We start from the raw sequence: 19,896 nt of genomic DNA, 5'->3' as shown, positions 1-19,896 counted from the left end.
TTGGGTAGAAAAGCAAGCGTGGGAGCTTGATGTTCAACGATTATGAATTATTTAGGGAAATAATCTGGTACCAGGCAGAAAACAGTTGTCGGTACGAAGTAGACGGTTTATATTACTCGAACTCGAGGCGTGAGATGACCATCGCAATTACGGTAGTTGCAGTGGCGGCCGTTGGTGCATGTCTGCCTGGACGCGCCTGGGTCGCGTAAAGTGGAAGTTCCAGACGCTCGGGGCCATCACAAGGAAACCCCATCACAAGGCCTGGGCCTGCAGGAGACACTGCAGCGCTATAACCCTAACCCCTACTCTTCAAGACCAAATTATGAACCGAAGTGCATGAGATGAAGGGGTATTTTGCCTGACTTGTATAAAAGTCTACCTTATAAACGGCATGCAGGTATGCGCACGTATTTTACACCAAGCCAACCATCCGTCATGAATTCGAGGGCTCCGTCTCCGGACTGCTCTCTTTGGCCAGCGGGGACGGGATCTCGGGCGTCACCGACCGGGACTCGACGCGAGGCCGGGCCAGCTTCTTGCGCTTCTTTTCCGACCCATTGGACGACGTGCTCCCCTTACGGGCCACACCAGGCCGGTGCTCTTCAGGCTCGAGCGTCGGCGTCGTGCTTCGCGAGCCAGACATGCTGCCGCGCCGCACGGTCCCACTGCCGCTCCTGGTCCGCTTGTGCTCGCCCACCACGGCCGCGTGGCGCGGGTGATGGACCACTTTCTCACCGGCCACAGGCTTCTCCATAATCGGTCTCCGCCACGGAAGCCACCATAACCAGCCCCCCTGTTCCTTGCGCAGCTTCTTCTCCCGCTCCTTGATCTTCACCCTGAGCAGCGCGCGCCGCTCATTCTCCCTCTCCCAATACTCAGCCCGGTACAGCTCCCAGTTCTCCCTGAAAGTCGGCGAGAACGGCTTAGGCAGCAACAACACCTTGACATAATCCCCACCCGGCGCCAAGTCCTCCTCATGACCCCCCTTCTCCTCATCCCACTGATTGACATGTATCGCCGGATGATTCTCCCTCGTCAAGCTCAACTCCTTATCCACCTCCCTAACCAACGCCGGATCCACCCATCTGTACGAACTCCCATTATTCGAAAACAGCCCATACGTCAAAAACCACCCCGCCGTGCTCAGCGCCTCCTTCCACCACGGCCGTTTCATAGCCACCAGCTTACAGTTGAAAGCCCTCAACCCCCTATTCGAGACAGCAAACCACCTCCTAGGCCAGCGCACGCCCCGTTCCCAAATCCCCGTCGCCCACACCAGCAGGGCCGTCATGATACCACCCAGAAAACACATGCGCTCCGTCGTCTCCACGACCCAGTACACACTACCCCCAACCCCGCGGCCGTCCTCGCGCGGCGCCAGGAACAGCGCGTACCCAAACCCCACCGTCCACAGCGTCAGCAGGGACAGGAAGAAAGTGTGGTGGCGCCGGCGGGCGCGCAGCTCGAGGTACTGGGCGCGCAGCGAGGCTTCGAGGATGAGCAGGTTGAGGTAGATCATGGACGGGGAGCTGGGGGTGTGGCCGAGGGGGTCGCTGGCTTTGTCTTTGTGGTTTGAGGAGGCGGCTGTTGAAGAGGAGGAGGAGGACGTGGCGATCGGGGTGGTGCCTCGTCCTCCTCCGCCTGCTGCTCGGGCAACGAGGGCGTCTTGCCCCGGCAGGGAGACGGGGGCGCCTTTGACGATTGAGTCGAGGGGGTCGGCCATGGCGCCTGGAGAGGATGGCAATGGATGGATTAAAGATGGGGTAGCCGGATGGAGGGTATGGTCCTGTGGCCCGATGGCCCGGAACGGATCGGTGACCGCGGACGGCGGAGGGGTTCGGGTTCGCAAGTGGAAGAAGTCGCTTACTGTATCCGTAGGACTAGGCTGTCGGTAAAAGCAACAGAGTGGCGTCTTGCCGGGGGCATTTGTCGGTTCGCGGAGTTTAGCATATTATCGCCGCATGGCCCGTTGCATTGTCAAGGACGCGGCGGTGTCTGATGGTGGTTGCACTGGTTGGTTGTGCCTGAGCTGATGAGTGGGCATCAATCAGTGGGAATTTTCGCCTGAACTCGAGTGACGGGACCTGAATCTGGAAGCCTAGTGCACGGTCCCCACGGCCTAAAAATCTACCCACAGCGCCCAGAAGGTGCCGGCGGTGCCAACTGCCAACGTCATTGGGGTCCAGAGCGTCTTGGTTAGGGGTTCTGGGGGGTTCCAGGGGCTACAGGGCAATTGTGGGCATCCCCGACCGGAGGCACGGAGCGATGCAAAATCCGATGTTTCCGTAGAACGTGGCGGTTGGCTGGGTTTCGGCGTTGTTAGCCTGCCGTCGGCACTCACGGTCAGCTTATGCAACACTCCATGAACCACGCACAGAGAATGCAGAAGCTTCAAATATGGGGCGGCGTCCCTAGGCGGTGTCATTACCATGCTCAAGACGTATCCGACAAGTTTTCTGCTGCCAAAGCGACTGAAGTTAGCCCCGCTGATTGGGCGATTTGAACCTGACAGCACTTCAACTTGTCCCGCGGCGCAACAACAGACGAACTGCCTGTCGACCGACACCGCTGCGACTGCGACTGCGACTTCTTCCTTCTCCCCGCCTCACGACACTTCGCAGCCCGTCTTGCTCGCCCCCCACTCGCGGCCGCCGCAAAACACCATGGCTGACGCCGAGCCAAAGTCCCGACGGCCAAACTTTACTTATTTCCCTCTCGGCTACAAGGAGGCCGTGCAACAATGGGTGAGTTGCGCCGATGGTCCAACAGCCAGCACCAATGCTTATTCGCACCAACTAACTTCACCTGCCTTCCAGTGGACAAGTGTATCACCCCGCCAGGCCGAGCGAAAGGTCCTCTCCTTTGTCCCCTACCTCCGAGAGGCCGGGACAGAAACTGTCGCTTCACAATTACACGAACTCGCCAAGAGTGATCCGTTCGGTCAGCGGGTATGGAGGTCGTCGATGGTGCAGCTGTCCGGGAAGAACCGGACGCTCAACGAGCTGGCCATTGAGCGCGTCGACGAGCAAGCCGAGGACACGTTGGTGATGCTTCACGGCTACGGCGCCGGCCTGGGCTTCTACTACAAAAACTTTGAACCGCTGAGCCGGCCAAAGGGCTGGAGGCTGTACGCGTTGGACATGCTGGGCATGGGCAACTCGTCGAGGCCACCCTTCAAGATCCAGGCCAAAGACCCCAAGGAGAAAATCACCGAGGCCGAAAACTGGTTCATCGACGCGCTCGAAGAATGGCGGAAGGCGCGGAACATCGAAAAGTTCACGCTTCTCGGCCATTCCCTCGGCGGCTACCTAGCCGTCTGCTACGCCCTAAAATACCCCGGCCGTCTCAACAAACTAATCCTCGCCTCGCCCGTAGGCATTCCCGAGGACCCGTGGGCCGTCAACGCCGACATGCCCGAACCCGAAGAATCCACCCTGGCGAACGAGTTCGTCCAAGACCAAGAAAGCATCGTGCGCCGCGAGCCCGCCGGCGACAACGCCGCATACCTGCAAGCCGAAAACAAAGCCGCGGCCGCCGCCAAGCCCAACACCATCACCACCCCGCCCAAACGGCCCATCCCCAACTGGCTCGTATGGCTCTGGGACGCCAACATCTCCCCCTTCAGCATCGTGCGCATGGCGGGGCCTCTCGGCCCGCGCTTCGTCTCGGGCTGGACGACCCGGCGGTTTAACCACCTCCCGCCAGAAGAAAAAGACGCGCTGCATACCTACTCGTACTCGTTATTCCGCCAAAAAGGCAGCGGCGAGTATGCCCTGCCGTACATCCTCGCGCCGGGAGCGTACGCCCGCAATCCCATCATCAACCGCATCGAAGAGGTCGGCCGGCAGGTGATTAGCCCCGCAACAGAGACAGCACCAGCCGTGAAGGAGACAGGCCTGCCTATTGTTTTTATGTATGGAGAAAACGACTGGATGGATGTCGCGGGCGGGTACGCGGCTGAGGAGAAGGTCAAGCAGAGGATTGTCAAGGCGCTGATGGAGGGGAGTGAGGAGGAGAAGAGGAATGAACGGGGCAGTGCGAAGGTGGTGGTGATTCCTAATGCCGGGCATCATTTGCATTTGGATAATCCGGATGAGTTTAATACGGTTATTAGGAGGGAGATGGAGGATACTAGGCAGGCGAGGTTAAGGGAGAGAGGGAATAATGGGGTTTAATCAGACTTGACTGCGGTGAACAGGACCGGGCTTGGTAGGTAATTAGGATTGCTCCAGTTGAGGCGGGGTGATGGATTGCGGATAGACGCTTCATGAGCGAGCGGGCATGGCATGGCGTTTTATATGGTACTGGGCGTATCGGCGATGCTCCGATCACGCTTAGACGGAAGACCGTGCCTAGCATAAGAGCTAGGCGGCGGCACGAATAGATTAGAATCTAATACAGCTCTTTTTTCCACGGTTTATAAGACGATTGGGACTGGGCCAGCCTCCGATGCCCGCCCATCCAGCAGCCGGCTGGCGGGGGGAGATGCTGAAGGTCTTTTCGAGATTGGACACCATGGTCATGAGGACGTACATGTGAACCTGCCGTTATCCAGTCGTCGCTGCTGGTTTTGCTTGCTACACGACGGCACGAAACTATTGCTGCCTGCCCCTGAGTGGCATCCTCCCTTCCATTTCGGCATCATGGCAGCGATCTTCACCAGTCATACAGACGTATCGATACAATGCATTGACATTGACTTTGTTTACTTCAAGCCGCCACCCGTCGTTACCGATACGTCAAGCTGAGCGAAGGTGTGCCTCGGTCGTCCAGTGTTATCCGAGAGGAATGCGAGAGCGTCCTCGCTCTGCGCTGTCGAAAGTCCACGGTATACATCCTGTGTACTGGAGTGATATGTCCCCTGAGCCCGCACGCTTGGGCAACCTCAGGCTAGCAATACTTGATGGGAGATGCAAAGTTTAGGTTGGAGGGTTTCTTTGCACCGCCAGCAAGCCGTGTGCGGCGAGTGGGACAGGACCAGTCCTCATCGGTGGAGTCGTCTGAGTCTGGGACTTGATATCGTCCTCTTGGCTGGCAGGCGGGGATGGGACGGTGTATCGGCCTGGTATCCGAAGTCATCTTTTCAGGAGTCGTCCGAGTCTGGGATTTCGGACCGGCCTTTGGCTGCCGGTGAGGGCGAGTCGTCTTGTACCTCGAACTCGTCGTCTGTCGAGGCGGAAAAGGGAGTCCTGATGCGATTTGGGGGCCAAGACCAGACAAGTTTAGAGCAGCAGCATCATCAGATCAGGAAGCGTCCGTGTCCGGAACCTCGTGCTTGGGGTACTGTACCACAACCACGATACAGTCCTGGATATGTACTCAGGTTAGTGACAGGCAGGGGGAAACGGTAGTAGCGTGATTCGAACTGGTGGCCTGGGTGGACTGTATGGAAGGGGACAACGTAGGTAACTGCTGCTTGACTACTTCTATGGTACTGCCCGTAGGGGGTTGAAAGTAGGAAGGGAAACTTCACTTATAAACTCTTGAGTGATCCTCTGTTGGCTTATGTCAAGTTACCCACCTCAATACCCCGAGTCCAATTTCTCTCTGGGCTACAATGCGGACTACCTACCCAGGTAGGCTGTTTGCTGGGAAAGCAGCTTGAGGTCAAGTAGCGAGCATCCAGAACCGAGAAAACGAGGAGTCGCCAAGCGACATAAGACTACCTAGCAGATTTTCTCTCCCATATAAGTGCTAAGGTGTTCTCAGTCTTGCCTAGCGAAAGGCGAGAGAATGATTGGGTACCTTATGAACTATGAGAATACTGTAGACCTCGGAGCAGAGCGCTCAAGTACGGAGTGTGCCTTATCTAACCATGTGTGTGCAGTCAAGCTACCTTACAAGCTACAACCATGTGCAACATAAACTAAAGCCACCATAGAATATTCAAATCATATTGAAGCTGCCCTTCATCCATAGATCTTCATCATTCCAATACACAAATGAGAATTTTACATCCGTTCATGTTGTCCATATGCATAAGTACTAGTACTATGATCCCAATGATGCATTCATCCAAACCACACACCCACGCTCAAAAGCCGCCACTTCGCCCCTGAAAATGCTCGGATGAAATGATGCTCCGTCCGTCCAACCTGGTCATGATCGTGCATAGACGTAGTGAGAGTGACAAAGGGGAACAAATGAAAGGAGGCCCAGTAACAACACCAAGCAAAACAAACATTAGTTCGAGTTATGAGCCAGCAAAGCAAAGATGGGAAGAAAAACAACGACAGGAACTCATAAACTCCATGTCTGCATCACCACACCACACCTATGCCATGCATGCATGCAACCATCCAATCGTATCAACCGCCCAACCTGCTCGCTTCCCAACACCCCCTAAATGCTGGCAGAAGTCCTAGCCAAGGCAGAAAGGACAAAAAGATAAGAAAGCAAAACCTGGGTGAAACGCCTGAATCCTTTTGGCCAAACTGTAAACAAACAAAATGTAACCAGGTACTGTTGTCAGAAACCTGTAGTTGGGCAGCTTCAAGTTGATTGGCAAAAAAACTTGTTCCTGCTGCCCGTCGACCGTCGACCGTCAACCTTTGATCGAAAACGCCGGGCCCGAATGCCTCGCCGGTACCGACGCCGGTGCTGGTGCCGTCATGTCATATCATAAAAATAGAGATTGAAATGGAAATGGAAATGGAGAGAAAAATAAAGAACCAAGGTGAAGAACCACTTTTTCGTTGAAAAGACAACAACAACAACAACAAGGTTAGGCCGATCCAGCAGATCGGCAACGATTAAGTCGTCCTGATAGGGGACAGCGAATGGAAAGAAGACAAGAAGAGATCGACATGAGGTAACAAAAAGCCAGGATAGGGAGCAAGGCAAGGATGGATCTTCCATGCCAATGCCCGTGGCTAGCTGCCAACCAACCTCTTGACCATCTCAGGCTGAGGTGGCACGGCCAAGGCTAGCGAGCAATGGCTCCCCTCTGGTCTGGCTTTCAGGAACCCCCAGTGATCGATCGCTTGTTGTTGTGTGCAGAGCCTATGGGATGAACCCGTGTGTAGGCAACTGTTGTGGTCGGGCAGCAACACGTGGCTCCGGCTGTAAAGAGCGGTTCCGTGTGTGTGTAACCCGACCGTCATGCCCGGACGGACGCGGAGGGGTGGCCTTGGATTACGGCCTAATAGGCCGTAATGGGATTCGCGAATCGGAGCGGGCTCGGCAAAGCAGGCGAGTGGTGCTGGCTGTGGTCGTTCGAGTACCGGCGGCCAAAGACGTGCTGCATGATGGCTTTTGGACTGACGTTTTCGAGGTTGACCGTTTTGGAGGTCAGGGGCACCGGGATGCGGTGCACCTTCTTCGTCTGCCATGTCTCCTTGATGCAGTCGTCGACGAGAGCCATGAGGCCGGTGGCCATGATGACGCTGGAAAGGGGTTAGTGACTGTTCGCAAACAAACAAGGTTGGTTTTCGTGTGTGCGGTTCGGGCATTTGAGACCCATCATGACTTACTCTGCAACGTCTGTCACGGCGTCCACGACCGATTCATCCGCGATCCACATGAAACACGGCGGAACCCATCCGCCCGCATTTCGGTCGGTAAGAACCTGGCTCGGTGACCTTGTCTCGGGAACAATGTGCGCGACCGGCGCGCCCGTATTTCCGTCCCGAACCAAGTGGAACGACACCAAGCCTAGCTGCCTGTCGACCGAGCGCCTCCAACTGTACCGGTGACCCCACCACTCAAAGTCGTAGCGCTTGTTGCCCTTCCCGCCGCGGCGGCTGACGTCGACGCGGGCGTAGTTGCTGAACTCAAGCTTGATGATGTTGGTCGGCAGCGGCCGCTGAGCCTTGCCCTTGGTCAGGCGACTGTCAAGCGACAGGCGAGACAGGTTGCTCCGGTCGTGGAGCATCTCATCATCGCCATCGCACGACGAGTAGCCCGTGCCAGGCCGGCCAGGGGCCGCCGCCATACCTGATTTAGCGCGGCGCAGGACCGGCTTCCCACCACTCAGTGTCTTGAGAGCAGTAGACATGGACCGCTTCAACGTCGGCCTGTCATCGGCCGCCTTGGCCGCGGCAGGTTCCGTGTACTTGCGCTTCGAGTTGCAGACCTCGCGGCCCGAGTCGCGGGAGTAGCGCCGCAGCGAGAACTCCCGCTTGGCCAGGTCGTACATGCGCAAGTGGAACAGCTGAATGGCGGTCCTCCTCCGGCCCGTTACCACCGTGTCGACGCGCAAGTTCATGTTCCCATCCGGAGTGAACTCGTCATGCCGTATCGTCAGGCGATTGAGTGAGGGATAGAGCTTGGCAAAGTCCTGCGGGGTCGATGCGCGCACATTCGGTTCCACCACATCACGACGGTAGACAGGCAGTGGCGGGATGACGTCCTCCTCGCACTCCATCGGGCTCTCATCAAGGTCCATGGCGTCCACATCCTCCGACGAAGCTGTCGTTGAGACGTAGGTTTCGACCGACGAGCGCGGATAGAGCGAGGTTGCGGGGCTGACATCGTCGCGAGAGTCATATTCGTAGGCGGCTGTGTGTTGCCTCTGGGGAGCGGCAGAGGCGGCAGCGGGGATGGCGCGACTGCTGCATGTTGATGTGGGTGAGGCCTTGATATCTGAGGGGCGTGAGGAAGAGGAATAGAGCGACGTGGGTGCAGTTGACTGTGATCCATATGAATCGTTACTCCTCCGGCTACGAGAGTCGTGGCTGGAGGAGGACTGACTCGAGGTGTGTCTCTTTGAATACGGGAGAGGCATCTTGGGCTGCGTGTCCGAGGTGCTCGGGGCTGTGTGGAAGGAGGAGGTGGAGGTCAATGTGTACCGTGAGGTTGTGTGGGGAGGATGAGGGTCCCCGGTAGAGGAGGGAGGTTGGGGCCCCTGAAGCAGTTTTATAGAGAGTGCGCCGTCACAAGCGGGTGACGCCGAGGGGAGTGGTGGTGATGGTGAGGGTAAGGGTGGGTTGGGTGGCTGCCACGAGGGATTGGCGACTGGGAAGCGCTCCGGCATGGCGTGCCGGGAATTCCTGGGTCGTGCAGGGGCTGCCGGGGGCTGCTGTGCACGGCGGCTGCGTTGTCGAAGACGGCAGATATCAGGTTGGGGTCGGGCATTAAACGCGACGCGGGGAGCGTGCTGGGAGCTTGCTGGCGTCTTGCGTAGCGACAAGTCGAGGGAACAGGTGGGATGGGTGGGAGATGCAGAGATGCAGCAGCGGGACGATACGGTAGAAGGCAACGGCAGCGTCAGAGATATCCAGATCGAAACGATTTGCTGCGCTCTGGAAGCTTGTGCAGACCTCGTCTAGCGATCTGGCCTTGGGCGAACTTGGGCCACTGGAGCGTATTGGCTTCCAATTGACAGGTCACATCGAGCGGAAACGAGATATGCAGGAGCCAAGTGGTCCTGGTTGTCCTGAGGGACGACAGACTTGATGGGATAAAAAGTGTTTTAAGGAATCTGTCCACGCAGCAGTCTGGACGAACACGGGATTTTTACATACTGACTCGACTTGCGTACACACCCATATCCGTACATGCCACACTGATGAATTCCCTGATCATCGAGGAAGGAACAGTCACCCACGCGGCCAAGACTGTCTCTTTCCTCGCCTGCCGTGGGGCACCGCAGGCAATTCAGAACGAGGGCAGGAGGGGCGATGGACCAGCAACGCAGCCATTCATGTCCGAGTTGTGTTGCAGTGGACGTTTTCACTGGATGCTTCAGGGCCGCAAGAGCATGCCGAAAATGCCCGGCAAACTGCCATTGGCTCTAAATCAGCGCTGGAGGGAAAATGTTGTGGTTGGTCCAGGACGGCACTGCCTCGATCGATTGGGGAAGTCGTCATGGGGTGAGGGGTGTCGTTCGGTCACCCGAGTGTGGCAGAAGTCACTCCACCAAAAATCCCGCGGAAAATCCCGTGGGGGAAGGAGCTAGAGATACCTTCAACGGCGGATAGGGCCATGCAGAAAAACGACGAGCAGTATCAGGGCAGCCCACCAAACCCATCACTTTCAGACTTGCCATAACGTTACTCGGTGGTTTTCTCGAAGGTACGAAGGGTTGGACAGCGAGAATAGGGGACAGCAAGGGAGCTGAACTGAACCACCTCGGAGATGCCCTCCAAAGGCATTTGACAGTGGCGGCAAGAGCAATCGCAGACCAGATTCTGGGACGCTACCTACTAACTTGAGTCAACTGTGGCAACGCAGTTAGCAGTAACCTATGTAAGTGGATTCAAAATTCTTCTCCTCGGGCACACACTTCTTCGATCTGTTAGCCCCAAGACCTCGCGATTGGGAAGCTCAATCTCAATTGCTTCAGGTTGCGCCATATTACTCTCCCTTCTCCTCTCGTGCATTCGGAAACAGACGTCTTATTCGCCAGGTCGATCGTGGTCGTCTTGCTGCTTACGCGAGGCGACGCCCGTTGTCGGAGTGACAACCAGCTGGGCTGTCTGGGTAACGTTAACGTTGTCGCTAACTTAACGTAAAACTGCAAGTCCCGGGGAGCTGGCACTGAGGTTCAAGGCGGGGGGCATGAAGCCTAGAACAGAAGCGCTAGTCCGTACATTGGTTCCCAAAACTGATACCCGAGGCCTTAGCGGTCGAACCCTAACTAACGTTCTCTCTACGTTCCAGTACTACATTACCTACCTGCCTACCTGCTTTGGAGAGATACGGCAAAACGTACGTGGCACCTCAGCGGCATGGACCACCTGAAGCGGCGGTTTTAGGGACTGAATCTCGACAACCTAACTAACTGCGTCGCTGCCCAGTTGCTACCACAAGCACTACGCCATGCGATCTCCTAGCCAATATTGAGGCTGCACACGCTGAGCAAAACCATTGGCCAAGAATTAAAATCGTGGGGTTGCCCGACGGTGGGACTTGACCATCCAATGGATGATACCACCGGAGTCGCAAAACCTTGAAGCTACCCCCAACCGCCGTTGCTCAGTCCCGTCAACCGTTAAAGTCCAGAAACGTTAGGCCGTTGCTGGATGGCCTATACACTACCTTCAACGACCTCTGTCATGGTATGTATCCATCAGGGAAACTGATGTTTACATGAGCTAACGTACGCAGCGATGTCAAGCCGCTGGACGACGACAACCTCGTCGTTTTCTAAAGTTCACTCGGTTGATCGGCAGAGGATTTCCCAGCCCAACCCTGAGCTAGCGCATGCCGCCAAGTCATCAAGCTTCCCGTTCCCAGTTGAAACAACGCACGAAGCTCGAGTTCATGGACGACCGTTTGGTGCTTGGCGCAGGATAATACTTCCGCAAATGGGGAACCTGCGCGATCAAGACCCGGCTGATTTGGCTCCCATGCTCGGTTGACTTGTGTCAAGCCCCCATTCGCTGGCAGGTCAAGCTACAACCTCAGCCCAAACTGCGATTTGCACGTGGACAACGACCATCTCTATGGAGGTAAGTCCAACAGTCCTTCCCCTAGCTATTCGTCAGACTGCATTATCCCTAACAGTCTGACCTACGGAGCAAGGTATGTTCGATTCCCGACGTTACGATTGAACCCCTATGGCACGCCTCGAATATGGGGTGCAAACTGGGACGATCCATGTTTCCAAATGTTTTGGGTGCCCTCTGCCGTCCCTGACTCTCGGGTATAGCAGAGAATGACAGCGGACGCCATCAGGTGAGCATCAGGATCAACTCCAGGCCTTCGTGCGAAGCTTGTGGAATGCATCAGAGCCGGGCTCAGCAGCAGCATATGGCTGGAGCAACAGCTTGTCGTCTCAATTATCTACAAGACACTCTCTTATGGCATGTTTCACCACCATAATGCTCTCTGGACAGCCGTCAGCTCTCAGTTTGCTGATTGCATATGATGCAAGCAATTCGATACTCTTCCTCAGCCAATCGACACCCCCCCAGGGTTTCTCCTTTTGGCAATCCCAAAGGGTACACACCCTCAAGCATGCTGGCTTGGATAAGCCTAGTAATTCTGTCAGACCAGAAAAACCTGCACAAAAGTCGGACGGGTGAGCTCGGTGCATCAAATCACCGGGCCATTCACATTTCCCAGGTTGTCACCCTGTGTCAAAGACCCGATAGGTGCAACTGCATTCTTGGACAGCAGCCCACCCTCCTGCCAACTCTCACCTACAACGTCCTTAAACCCGCCGGTAGGAGAATGCCCTTCTCTTTACTTCCATCTTCCTCCCGCATTGTGGTTCTTGTATTGGCCAATGCCTCAAGCACATGACAACTTACGTGCATACAAGCGGAAAGCCGTCCCCGGCTGGTAACTCCAAGACAAACGAATGCCGTTCCCGAAGCGCGCAAGAGGGTGGTCGATTGGATACCCGTCCTCCCCACGGCAAGGCCACTTAAGCCGTTAAGCGAACCATGTCGGGGCGCGCTTAGAACGACGGCTCTTCTGCCATTAGGACATTTCCTGGAGAGGTTGGGTCTAGGTAGGTAGGGCCTCATGCAAAGGTGTAGTAGCCGCGAACCAGTTGGCAATATCTGATTTGTAGGCAGGGGCAGCCCCGGTTGAATACACCACGGCATAGTTACCTGGTATGCATGCCATCATAGGCCGCACACCTCGAGTAAATGGGTGGCTTGAACATGTCGTCTGTTCTCATTCTGGCAGAGGGCTCTTCGAACCAGGACGATACTTGCCGCGGAGAGCCCGTTTTGTTTCAAGTCGACAGGTTCGATCTGCTCGCATGCATGCTGCCTCCGTTCCTATTCATTGGACTCTGCGCGGTTTCATCAATGGGTGTTGCATATGGTGGTTAAACACGATTGGTGTTGCTCCCTTTGCCCCATGATTTTTTGGCTGGTGCAGAGAGGGCCCAGGCCAGTCAAGGCGATCGATTCCCCACGATGGAGCAATCCTGGACATGGGCTGCTATTGTGGCCTGACAGATCTGCGATGTGCACATCTGGGCTCTTGATTTGAGGTGATTGCGGGGAAGAGAACCATGATGGGCGAGACTTGCCTGCCATTTTGACGTCCGGATCCGTTCTGAGTTGGTTCAGTTGCAAAAGGGGACATCAATGTGTTTGCGAGGATGGGAACAATGTGCGTGAAGATGAATTCGAGAGCAGAGGGGTTTTGGACCGGACTACAGGCTGCGCAGCCCCTGCGAGCAGTGAGCAGATGGATGTGGTGACACGACAGGTCAGCGAAGGTCAGCATTCTGACCACCATGCGCGGAGCAGTTCGTCGTCAGGCAACTTGGGACCGTTACACACAACGTCGCGGTATTTAGGTGAGAACTGGGGTCAGAAGTTGCTTCTTGAACTTTTTGTGTGGTGCTACCGGCGATCGCAGCCACCAACAGACCAGCCGGCCAGCAGCCAAAGATCGGACGGGATCATGGGCCGCCCATCGGGGCCGCTTCTTCATGGAAATGCAGATGGGTTATGCGGGAAGGGACCAGCATGCGGGCCTCCACAACCCCCGCGGGATCTACTACCAGTACGTAGGTAGTAGATAGAAGGGAAGTGAGCAGCACCTCCCCGCCCCCACCCCCCCCCTCCCCGGGTCTGCTCTGGCTCTCGAGCCGGCCTCAGAGTCGTGCGGGAGGGCCGATACCGCATGGTTAAGGTAAGATAAGGTAGGTAGGGCACTGCAGGTGTCCTGTATGTACTCTACGGATTGGACGAGGTATGCATTCTGCTAGACACAGACAGAGACGGGACGCAGGCGTGGGTTTTGCACGGGATGTGCTGCATCTATACTCCCTGGGCCAAACGATATACCACTCATCCCGTGCCGACTTGTGGGTGCATGTCCTCCACGGCATGTGCGCGGCAGCGTGGGCGGGTGTTGATGCTATATGCTAGAATGCTTCTTCTTCTTCAATCTTCTGCTGCTGCTGCTAGAGGTACGTTCGTATGTATGCATGTACGGCCGGTTGGCCGTAGGCGTAGGTTGATGCCAGAGATCCCGCACCCTTCAGTTTTTGCCGGGCATGATACCTATGGCCAGCCCCAAACTCCCAGGAACTACTAACCTACGAAAACGACCGTACATATGTATGGTTATGGGGCTGCATGTATGCGCGAAGGGCATCCATGCAGTAGTGCTGCATTCGCAACCACAGCCCAACCCGACAGGGAGCTCACACTACTGTGTACTGTAGGTAGAACACGGCCGGTGCTCGGCCCGATTCCACACACGTGCAGTTGGTGTCAACGGGGATCTAGGTACTGTACAATACCGGTAGTTGAGGCTGTGTTATTGTCTCTTTGAGGCTTACATACATGTTGGCTGCTACCTTAGGGTAGGTACTGGAGTTCAAATTAGCAATTGATCTCAGCGGTGAGGCCGGGGAATGAGAATTACTCGGAGTTCGAGTTCGAATCCTGAGGGGAACTGATGCTGTGGTTAGTGCATGAACTTTGTAGCACTACATCAAAGAGGATTAAACCTGTAGAAAATGATGTTGTGAGGTGCATCCTCGACCCTTCATTGCTGTTGCTGAGTGACGTCCGCGGCCTGGGTCGTTGACTCGGCAGCGAGGACAAGGGAAGATTCATGACTACCTACCTACCTTACCTACCGTAGCTTCCCTTTATTGAGCTGAAAAAATAACATGTTCACACCATCAACAAACCCTCTTCGAGGTCTGTCGGTCGGTCCGTAATTCATGGGTCGATACGGTAATCAGGGTCCCAGCACAGATCACCGTGACAACACTCCCTGAGAAATAAATATAACAAGACGGAAGGCCACACATTCCACCAAGGAGCATAAACTTTCACAATACCAGCCATTCTGTCACCAATTGGACCACAAAACGACTTATTAAACAACTCTGTAAACTAAGGCGAGCAACTGACTAACGTTAATAAAAATAACCGGCATGATTCGGTAAGGTAAGGTAGAGTGTGGTGGTTTATGCTAAAGTAACTAAGAGAAAACTCAACAGTGCAGTGCCCCTCCGTCCTTGGTCCTTGGTTGCGCTTGTGGCTAGCTACCTTACCTAGGCAAGCAAGCAGGTCCTCCGGCGCAGCTATGCATGCGTCGTGGTCTCAATGTTATTGTTCTGCCTCGCTGATCCGATCAACTTGCAACTCAACTCAGCCCAAGAAACCCTCCCTCAAACCGTCAGTCTTCCAACCATACCCTCTCTCACTCCCACCTTCCCACGCAGGCAGTCCACCTAGCCAAGCATTAATCAACCTCCTGAACAGCGCCTCTCCACGACCCTCACCAAAACCCCCAACAGCCCTCTTCCTCCTCCTCCATCACCCGCAAACCCCATCCCCATTCCCATCCCAATCCTCTCCATACCAACGACAGGCCTCACCTCAAGCGCCATAATCTGAACAAGGGCTTCAACTTCCTAATTACCCGCCCCGGCCCCTACCCCACCGTTACTCCCGCTCCCACTCCCACTGCCAGTACTCTCCCAATGAATCCAGCTGCGCGGCATGATCCTCCAAATCTTAACCTCGCCCGACCGGAGGTCATCAAGCTTGAATGACTCCATCTTGACCTTCTTGCTCTCGCGGCCTTGTTCCCAGGCGCGCACCTTCTTCTTTGTGCCGTCCCACTCAGCCACAACAGCGACATGGTCTGGTTTGCCCACCTCGACCGAGTACTTTGCGTGCATGGCGCCGTGTTTGCCCTGGAACTTTGCGTTGCGGATGCTGATGATGTCGCCCGGCCGGATCTCGTCGTTTTGCGTCGTGCTCGCGTTGGCGAGGTTCGAGTAGACGAGGGCGCCGTAGGCACGCGTGCCGACGGGCAACAGGGCGTCCTTAAACGGCCGGAGAAGCTCGTAGATGAGGGCGTGCGGGGTGCCGTCGCCCACGACCGTGTCCTTCTTGGCGGCGACGGCCTCGCTGATGGCGCGGCCGAACCGCTCGTAGCTTTGCTCGAGCTGGTCCTGGCGCAGCGCCCGCGGCGGCGGTTCGTGGCGCTGCTCGAATTGCACGTCGGAGGCGTCCTGCGGGTTGAAGCGCACTGTGATGATTGTCTGCGAGTAGTCCTGGAAGAGGACGTAAATGTCGCGCGTGACAATAGTCTTGCCACCCTTCTGCGCGTCGGCAGAAGTCGCCTCTTCGGACTCAAAGTAAATGTCCTTGCGCCCGTGAAGCTGCGAGGGGAGGCCGTTGGGTTGCAGCCACCACCCGGAATGGCTGGCTAGATCGATGTCGTTAGCAACGTAGCCAGACTCCACCGAGGGCCGCGTGACATCCGCAGACCGTCGCCCGGCGCCGCCACGCTGGACATCCATTGACGGCCGTGCCGGTGGCCGGGTAGAGGACGGCGGCGGTGGCGGCGGGGCCGGAGGAGACATTGACGTGTACGACGTGATCTCTTGAGTTTGCATCTCCTCGTGCTGCCTGAAATGCGGAGCGGGAGGTGGTGGCGGAGGCGGCAGTGGATAAGAGGGCGATGTTGGGATGCCCTGTGTAGGTGAGCTGTAATTATAAGGGTCGTATTCCTCGTCGTATCGGGGAGTCTCTTTAGGATGCGGAGGGGGCGGCGGGGCTGACCGTGGCATATCTACAGATTTGCGAGGTGGCGGTTGGCTTGGGATCGGCGGTGGGCCGGCTCTTGGAACCGTTGCTAGAGTAATGGGAGGCGCCTCAGTGGTTGGCGACTCAAAGCTCGATTCACGTTGATGCGCTTTGAGCGCATCCTTATGGGGAACCGAGGACGCTATATCCGTGTCATAATCCCCCTCATACTCGGTGACTTCATCTTCGGCGTCGTTGTCACTATCCCTATGCGGCGCGGGCACGGGGGGCGGTGGTGGCCTGCTGTCCGGAAATGAATCGTGCCGGATTGGCGGCGCTGCCGAAGGGGGAGGAGGAGGCGGCCTGGTCTGTGTTGGGGGAAGTGTCGGTGGGGAGCTTGGAATGGGCGGCGGCGGCCGGCTGGCCCGTTTGTTCGCCGTTGGCTCGTACGAAGTAGCGGAGCTGTCCTCGGTGTACGATGGGCGACCATCTTGCGAGACACGGGGCGAGGTTGGAATCGGCGGGGGAGCGGCCAGCGCTGGCGGGGGGGGAGGCGGAGCTCTGGTGGCCTGGTTTATATCACCTCTTGGAGTATCGGATTCGTCGTTGGGCTGTTCTGAGAGTTCATCATCCGATGCCGAACCTTCGCTAGGGGACTTAACCACGGATGCAGATGGGGGCGGCGGCGGCGGACGAGCTTTGTGAGATTAACAATAATATCCCATGGTGTGGAGCGATAGGCACTACAATACTCACTCTCCGCAGGGACAGGGGGTGGAGCCGGTCTGCCGCCGGGAATTGGCGGAGGGGCTCCCTGCTCCGTCGGCGACACTGTAACCTGGTCAGCTTCGTCCTCTTTTGGATGCATCCAGCGGAACGTACAAGGCGGAGCAGACTCCTGGTGCGGCGTCTTCAGTTGGGATTCCTCCTCTTCCTCCTCTTCTTCCGGTTCAGGCTGCTGCGGCTCCGGTGGAGGTGGCGGTCGCATCAGGCCAGGGAGAGGCACAGGGGCTGCGCGTGCGGTGGGTGAGACAGGCTCCTCGAGCCCTCCCACCCGCTTCTCTGCGGCCTTCTTCTTCTTGGGCAGTATGGGTGCCGGGGCGCCAAACAGAGGCATGGCCATTCCGGGCATACCCATGCCCCCAGACATTTTGGCCATTCTTGCCCGTAACTCCTCCCTGCGCCGAATCTCCGGATCGACATCGTCCTCTTCCTCCTCGTCGTCGTCCTCTTCTTCTTCCTGATCTTCTTCGTTCTGTTTTGCCGCTGTGGCGACGTGCTTGGCTCTGCCATCACTGTCCTCCTTTTCTGTGAGGTCTTCCTGCCCCTCGGTGGTATCGCCGGCCCCAGACATATCTGCCTCATTACCGTCGCGTGGCTCGGCTCCTCTAGAGGACTTGCGACGCTGAGTGTGCGCCAATCTAGGTGGATGAGGCTCGTCCACGGATGTCCTCTTGTCCGTCTCCTCGGTGTCACGACGCTCCAGAGGCGGCACAACGGCTTCGCCCTCAGCAGCCTCCTGACTGTCGATACGTTTCTTCGCAGGACGTTTTGGCTTTTCCTTTTTGGCGACAGCCTCGGCATGCCGAGCGGCGGTCTCCATTTGTTGTTTTTGCAGGAGGGCCAACCGCTCCTTTAAGCTCATGGGCTTAGGCTGGTCCTCGGCCGCTTCCCCTTCAGCAGTGGATGCCGCGGGGACGAGACCCACCTTCCCAGCATTTTCGAGAGCCTCAGCTTCCTGTGCTTTCACCTCGGGATCTTCTTCCCTCCGGTAGATTTTTGCAACGGGTGCCTGGGTGACGGGCGGGACGTAGGCATTCCTACTGGGAGGGGGGGCGACGAAGGGTTTCTTGATAAAGCCGCTGGCGCCGCCTGAGCTCAGGCCGCTTGGCTTGATAGGGGCGATTGGCGGTGCAGCTTTGTTGAACGCCGCGATACGATCCTTGAAGGAGCTGCTGAGTGGCTTCTCGGACACCGGGGTCGACCCGCTGCTCGGCTTGGGAAGCGACGGGGCTGGTTTCGGGGCGGGCGCTGAGCTAGGGGACGCATTCTCGGCAACTCGCGGAGCAGCTTGCGCAGGGGGCGAAGCGGGGGCGGGGGCGGGGACAGGGGCAGGAATCGGAGCTTCCGCCGGCTGTGCCGGTTTGGGCGCCGGGGTCTCTTGGACGGGTGCGGGCACCGGCGGGGGCGCAGAGACGGCCTGGGACTGGGCGGCCGCCGTTACAGGCTCCCGAGTCTCCTCGGGTCCCGGGGCAATATTCTTTTGCGAATCCGGGGCGGGGGCAGGATCGGCGGCGGAAGCTTCGGAAGGAGGCTCGGGCTCCCTCTTGGGCCGTGCTCTCGTGGGTCGTGCCGGGGCAACGGGCTCGTATCTCTCGACAAAATTCCTTGGAAAGATGCCCTCGTGTTTTGTTCCAGCGTCATCGACATATTCTCCTCCATACCAATCGGCATCCTCCTCGTCGGTCACGGTGATGATCTGACCGACAGTAAAGGTGAGGTCGTCCTCGTGGCCTGAAGCGTAGTCGTACAATGCCTTGACCTTGAACGACATGATGACGCGGCTCGCGGCCAGCAACGAAAGCTGTTGTCAAAGACGTTGAGCGACCGATGTTTGACAGGTGCGGCGGGGCTTGGGGAAGCTTCCAAGCCAAGTGCCGCACGGAGCGCGGGGTTTGACTGCTAAGGGTGCAAAGAACTAACGTCAATGTATTTTGCAAATGTTCGAAAGTTGACAACAAAGCTGCAGCGCGTGCCGACTAACAAGGTTGTCGTCGGAGAGATTGAGAGAGTTGGAACCAGAATCTCAAACAGTAACGCAGCTGTTGTTGGAGGTGTGTCTGCCGCGGGCCAAGGTCGGACCCTGCTTGGTTATTTTCTGTGCAACCAAGCTTACCCACTTGGGGTTGGGTAGTGACTGTGGGTTAGGCGGTGTTAACGTAGGTAGGTTAGCGGCAGAGGCAGCGAGGCGGGAGACGGCGGCACCCAAAAGCCGGGCCAAGAAAGTCGCTCTTCCAAGCTCGATCTTGGACGTCAGTCAAGCTGTCAGCGCATGAATTAGCTTGTTGGCACTTCACATCAGTGCCTTACAGCCTACGTGTGCCGTGTCGCAGTGTGCAAAGCGCCGCCAGACAGCAATTCACCCGGAACAGGTCAGGAGTCAGGAGGTGGCTTAGGCATTCATCGCTTCACGCACGCCTGGCGTTGCAGTTTCCAGTTTGTTCTTGCTCTGACGAACCCCTCTTCCCAATTTCTTGAGCGGAGTGGAGCTCTCGTTGCCTGCTTCCATCAGATACCTATGCGCACGGACCACTCGATATTCAAGCTTCGGTGAAGTTTCAAAAGCCAAAACACCTCAAAGCATCCTCACGCTGGCCTCTGCCATGCAAAACGCCATCTCGAAAGACTTCAGCGAACCTGTTAACTCTTCAAATTTAATCTTCGGATCTAGCCCTTCAACTTTAACTCTTAAAATTTTACTCTT

General features: G+C 56.8%; 5 protein-coding genes across 5 annotated transcripts; 2 read left to right on the top strand and 3 right to left on the bottom strand.

Moving 5' to 3' along the window:
* Positions 1–337: 337 nt before the first annotated feature.
* N656DRAFT_781988 (Spo7-domain-containing protein) lies at positions 338–2,215 on the bottom strand. The gene has a single exon (XM_064815678.1). The coding sequence runs from the start codon at positions 1,721–1,723 to the stop codon at positions 434–436; it is 1,290 nt and encodes a 429-aa protein (XP_064667915.1). The 5' UTR covers positions 1,724–2,215; the 3' UTR covers positions 338–433.
* Positions 2,136–4,417, top strand: N656DRAFT_736255 (alpha/beta-hydrolase). The gene is made up of 2 exons (XM_064812724.1): positions 2,136–2,744; positions 2,817–4,417. The coding sequence occupies exons 1-2, from the start codon at positions 2,430–2,432 to the stop codon at positions 4,173–4,175; spliced, it is 1,674 nt and encodes a 557-aa protein (XP_064667914.1). The 5' UTR covers positions 2,136–2,429; the 3' UTR covers positions 4,176–4,417.
* A 2,724-nt stretch (positions 4,418–7,141) lies between these two features.
* Positions 7,142–8,725, bottom strand: N656DRAFT_791242 (uncharacterized protein; the record flags this gene model as incomplete). Its single annotated transcript, XM_064816955.1, has 2 exons — positions 7,142–7,385; positions 7,473–8,725. The coding sequence occupies 2 exons, from the start codon at positions 8,723–8,725 to the stop codon at positions 7,142–7,144; spliced, it is 1,497 nt and encodes a 498-aa protein (XP_064667913.1).
* A 2,937-nt stretch (positions 8,726–11,662) lies between these two features.
* N656DRAFT_781983 (uncharacterized protein) lies at positions 11,663–12,032 on the top strand. The gene has a single exon (XM_064815677.1). The coding sequence runs from the start codon at positions 11,745–11,747 to the stop codon at positions 11,967–11,969; it is 225 nt and encodes a 74-aa protein (XP_064667912.1). The 5' UTR covers positions 11,663–11,744; the 3' UTR covers positions 11,970–12,032.
* A 3,257-nt stretch (positions 12,033–15,289) lies between these two features.
* N656DRAFT_770369 (uncharacterized protein) lies at positions 15,290–18,966 on the bottom strand (the record flags this gene model as incomplete). The annotated part of the gene is made up of 3 exons (XM_064813769.1): positions 15,290–17,109; positions 17,169–17,243; positions 17,295–18,966. 3 exons carry the CDS (start codon positions 18,964–18,966, stop codon positions 15,290–15,292), a joined length of 3,567 nt encoding a protein of 1,188 aa, XP_064667911.1.
* Between the last annotated feature and the right edge of the window lie 930 nt (positions 18,967–19,896).

The sequence above is a fragment of the Canariomyces notabilis genome (assembly GCF_033297395.1).
Source record: "Canariomyces notabilis strain CBS 508.74 unplaced genomic scaffold N656scaffold_20, whole genome shotgun sequence".
Taxonomy (NCBI): domain Eukaryota; kingdom Fungi; phylum Ascomycota; class Sordariomycetes; order Sordariales; family Chaetomiaceae; genus Canariomyces; species Canariomyces notabilis.
Note: the sequence above shows the minus strand (reverse complement) of the source record. Positions and strands in the feature narration are given on the sequence as shown.